The sequence below is a fragment of the Abrus precatorius genome, unplaced genomic scaffold, assembly GCF_003935025.1.
Source record: "Abrus precatorius isolate BTA unplaced genomic scaffold, Abrus_2018 Scaffold11, whole genome shotgun sequence".
NCBI classification, from domain to species: Eukaryota; Viridiplantae; Streptophyta; class Magnoliopsida; order Fabales; family Fabaceae; genus Abrus; species Abrus precatorius.
This window is the reverse complement of record NW_020874303.1, coordinates 28,599,946-28,604,337: the sequence shown is the minus strand read 5'-3', so window position 1 is coordinate 28,604,337 and position 4,392 is coordinate 28,599,946. Positions and strand designations below refer to the sequence as shown.

Here is a 4,392-nt window from a genome sequence, read left to right as displayed (position 1 = left end):
AATAATTTTGTTGTTTGTCTACTAAAATGTACAATTTAAGCTTTTGGAAAAGCATGTAAGTTTAATGCATAAACGAACAAGCCATGTTCCTTTCTCTGTCTCCTGGCTTTTGATATTTAGCAGTAGAATCATATGGAGATAAATTAGGCAGTGATAACTTATTTGGTGTTCTAGATCGAGTGGAAGAGTATCAGAGGATGACAACATATATACCTGAATTGGAAGCATTTTCAAGACTGATTTTTTATGCATGCAATAATTTCTTTTGATATCTGAACTTTACAAGGTGACATATACCCTCAAGATGGATGCCAATCCAAGCGGGAGGGAGGTCATCATCAGGCATCTCTGTCATTATCCTCTTTGTTTTGTGGGATCATGTTATTAATAAGTAAGCAACTATATATAACATGTATTAAGGCTATAATTACAGGAAAAAAAACATAATAATGATTCCTAAAAGATGTGAGACAACGAGAGAAAATGCTATTAATTAGTGCCAGGCATGGAGTATATATATGTAATTTAAGATAAATAGCGAAGTCAACAAAGTTTTAATAATATTCTAACAACATCAAGTACCGTTATAATAATAATATAGTTATAGTATTTATCTATGTCCTTTATCATTATCTCTTTGTTTGCATTCCCTAAAGAAATATGTTGTTTGTTATTTTTCTTTTAGATGGATCTGATTGCCATATCGGGTGATTGAGGATTCCTCACCCACATATTTTATGTGTGGGAATTTATGTTCCATCCCTTCCAAAGCAACTTGTGGGATTAAACTAGACATTACGATGACAAGGAATTGATGGGCTCCTTTCGTCTGCCAAAAGTCTGTTCTTAATTTTCTGAGCGATAATGCTACAAGGTTAAGTAAATAAAATTCTAATAATGAATTATGTGATTATTTCAATAATTTTTTTTTACTAATGGATAAATTTCGCTCGTATGACTCCATTAATAAAAAATATAAGATCAAATTATATAATTATTTTTAGATATAAGATAAATAAAAGACTTAAATTGAGTGTAAGATTTTTTAGATTTATGTTAATGTGAAAAGATTTTTTATATGAAATTATTTTAATAATTTACAAAAGATAAAAATATAATACGATATATTATTCCTCTTAATTTAAAAGTAGAGCTGGCTAGCTATCTAACGTTATATATTCAGTGGTAATTGCTTTCCACAGACCACAGATTATTTTCATCCGTTGGCACTATCCTATCTTCCACATTTTAATTATCTAAACAAGGGGTGTATATTTAATTATTAACATATGATAGGAAATCGATCATCCCATGTATATTATATAAAATACCATTTAACAAAGTGCGAGGTAGACATATATGCGCTGGCTTTCCAGCAGTGAGCGTTCAATTCAGAGCATCAAACTCAGAAGGGAGGAATTGTCATGGGAAATATGGAGCCGCAATACACTTTGACAGTGTCACTTCAAAGATAATTTTGCATTTTTTTTCATGGCTTCTTTCTAGTTTGTAATTTCTTTTTTGTTTCTCAAAACAATTTTAAAATTATCTACCCAATTGTATCATACCCAATTAAGTCTATATGTAGTGATCGTTAATATCACTTTGCCTCCCAAAATTATAAATTACTGAATGAAGTTTTGTATATAGCATGATTCACCTTGTTTACCAGTAACTACTTTTGTGTTTTCTAATTTGCTCAATTAAATCTAGCTAATTATACTTATCTGTCTTGGAATTTAATATAATGGTAACCAATATATCTCTTTATTTTACAAATATATTTATTTTTCCCACCATATATTTATTTAAATGGTAATTAAATTGGCAAAGTGTGCGTATAAGAAATATAGTAAAGTAAAAGTAAAAAAGGGTATTCTTTCAAAACAATAAAAAATGCCCAGTGTAATAATGCCAATTAAACCGAAGAAAATAACAGCTCCTCACATCCATTATTGGAATTGTCAACCGTTTGTGTGCAGGCTAGGAAAGGTAAATAAACAATATATATATATATATAACACAACAACCACAAAGGCCCTGTACTTGAGTATACTTAATTATCTGTTATTATGAGTACATACATATCAGCCACATATAATGCACACGCAAAGTTATATTAAAATACTAACAATAACAAGTTGTGATAACGACCCTGTATATAATTTCCAAATCACGGTTTTGTGTTGGCCATTTGAGCTCAAAAGAGATTGGAATGCCTCCCCCAACACACAGGTACTTGCCTTTTGAGTTCAAAGAGAAGTGTCAATAGTCAAAGGGGACTAGTCCATTGTTGTCCGTAATCCATACACCATAGAAAAAGATGGATATAACTCCTTACACTTCAAAGAAACTAACATCACCACACTTGAGCGTTCACTCCAATAACCAGCATCAGAATAATATCGTTGATGAAGCTGCAGCCATAGACATGCACCGGAGCAACCATAGCCACACTTCCACAAGCCGTTCTTCTGACTCTAGTGAGCCTAGTGAGGATGGAAAATGGGCCCCAAAGCTTCTAAGAGAGTGTGCAAGAGCAATATCAGAGAGAGACTCAACAAAGATCCACCATCTTCTTTGGATGCTAAACGAGTTGGCTTCCCCTTATGGAGATTGTGATCAAAAACTAGCTTCTTACTTCTTGCAAGCTCTATTTTGCAAAGCCACAGAATCAGGCCAAAGATGTTACAAGACTCTATCTTCAGTGGCTGAGAAAAACCACTCTTTCGATTCAGCAAGAAAGTTAATACTCAAGTTTCAAGAGGTAAGCCCTTGGACAACCTTTGGACACGTGGCTTCCAACGGTGCAATTTTGGAAGCCTTAGAAGGGGAAACTAAGCTTCACATAGTTGATATCAGCAACACCCTTTGCACTCAGTGGCCTACTCTGTTGGAAGCCTTGGCCACAAGAAACGACGAAACTCCTCACTTGAAGCTCACAGTGGTGGCATTAACTGCTAGCGTAGTAGGATCAGTGATGAGGGAGGTTGGTCAACGAATGGAGAAGTTCGCAAGGCTCATGGGTGTGCCCTTTGAATTTAATGTGATTAGTGGGTTGAATCATCTCACCAAAGAGGGTCTTGGGGTTCAAGAAGATGAGGCTATAGCCGTGAATTGTGCTGGGGCGTTGAGAAGAGTTGAAGTGGAAGAGAGGGAAGCATTGATTCGTGTGTTCAAATCGCTTGGTCCTAAAGTTGTGACCGTTGTTGAGGAAGAAGCGGATTTTTGCAGCTCAAGTGATGACTTTGTGAAGAGTTTCGAAGAGTGTCTTAAGTTTTACACACTCTACTTTGAGATGTTGGAGGAGAGTTTCCCTCCAACGAGTAACGAGAGATTGATCTTGGAGAGGGAGTGTTCAAGGAGCATAGTTAGGGTTTTGGCTTGTAGTAGTGATGAATTTGAAGATGGTGAGTTATTGGGTGATTGTTGTGAGAGAAGGGAGAGAGGAACACAATGGAGTGAAAGGCTTAGGAACTCGTTTTCCCCAGCTGGGTTCAGTGATGATGTTGTGGATGATGTCAAAGCATTACTCAAGAGGTACCAACCAGGATGGTCTCTTATGGTGTCCCAAGGAGATGATCATCATGGAATTTACTTGACATGGAAAGAGGAACCAGTGGTGTGGGCATCAGCATGGAAACCCTAGCTGCTTGAGTTGAATATGTGTATCTATTATTATATATATTTGTGTTTTGTGCCATTGCTATATATCATATGGGGGCTATAGTGTGCTAACCTTAAATCCAAGGGACTGAAGAGTTGTACACTGGAAATTAAGGATATATGCGGATAGCAACTAGAGCTAGCAATGGATATGGATGGATATATATGGAAACCAATATATCTGGATTTTTCTTTTAACTTTCTCTCATGATTCTTGCATACTTTGTAATCTTTCTCCTGTCCAACTCCTCTAAAGACCAAGCCTTTTTCTTGGGAGTTTGTGTTGTTAGACTTTACATGCACCTTTTTTTTATTATAATTAATATATAAGTTCAATGCTTGCTCTTGTTTGAAGGTGTTTGCACTTGTGCTCTTTTTATGAATTCCATTGCTGGCTTCTTCCCTTTTTGTACATTGATTATTTCCCTAACTTTCTTTATCTTTCAGTGCATTGGTACGTTGTCAGATTTCAAGGTGATGATATATCAATAATGTTATCTGCACACACATAGTCTTTTATGCATAAACTTTTCAAAATTTCAAGACAGCTACGTACTATTGATGATGGGAGGAGAAAAACAGAAATGAATGCTGTCGTTGAAATTAAATTTTGTAAATTCTGTAAAAAATTGTATCAACGGAATGGAAGTATATTGGTTATATATATATATATATATACAAATGGTATATACAGTGTTGCGTACGTACCCTATGCATCAATCTAAG

General features: G+C 35.2%; 1 protein-coding gene across 1 annotated transcript; it reads left to right on the top strand.

Annotated features, from left to right (window-relative positions):
- The first annotated feature begins 2,323 nt into the window (after nucleotides 1–2,323).
- Nucleotides 2,324–3,718, top strand: LOC113855985 (protein SHORT-ROOT-like). Its single transcript, XM_027487614.1, has one exon. It carries the CDS (start codon nucleotides 2,324–2,326, stop codon nucleotides 3,647–3,649), a length of 1,326 nt encoding a protein of 441 aa, XP_027343415.1. The 3' UTR covers nucleotides 3,650–3,718.
- The last annotated feature ends 674 nt before the right edge of the window (nucleotides 3,719–4,392 follow it).

What these genes read in the sequence shown, in the direction of transcription:
- LOC113855985 (XM_027487614.1), top strand. Translation starts at nt 2,324, where the DNA reads ATGGATATAACTCCTTACACTTCAAAGAAACTAACATCACCACACTTG.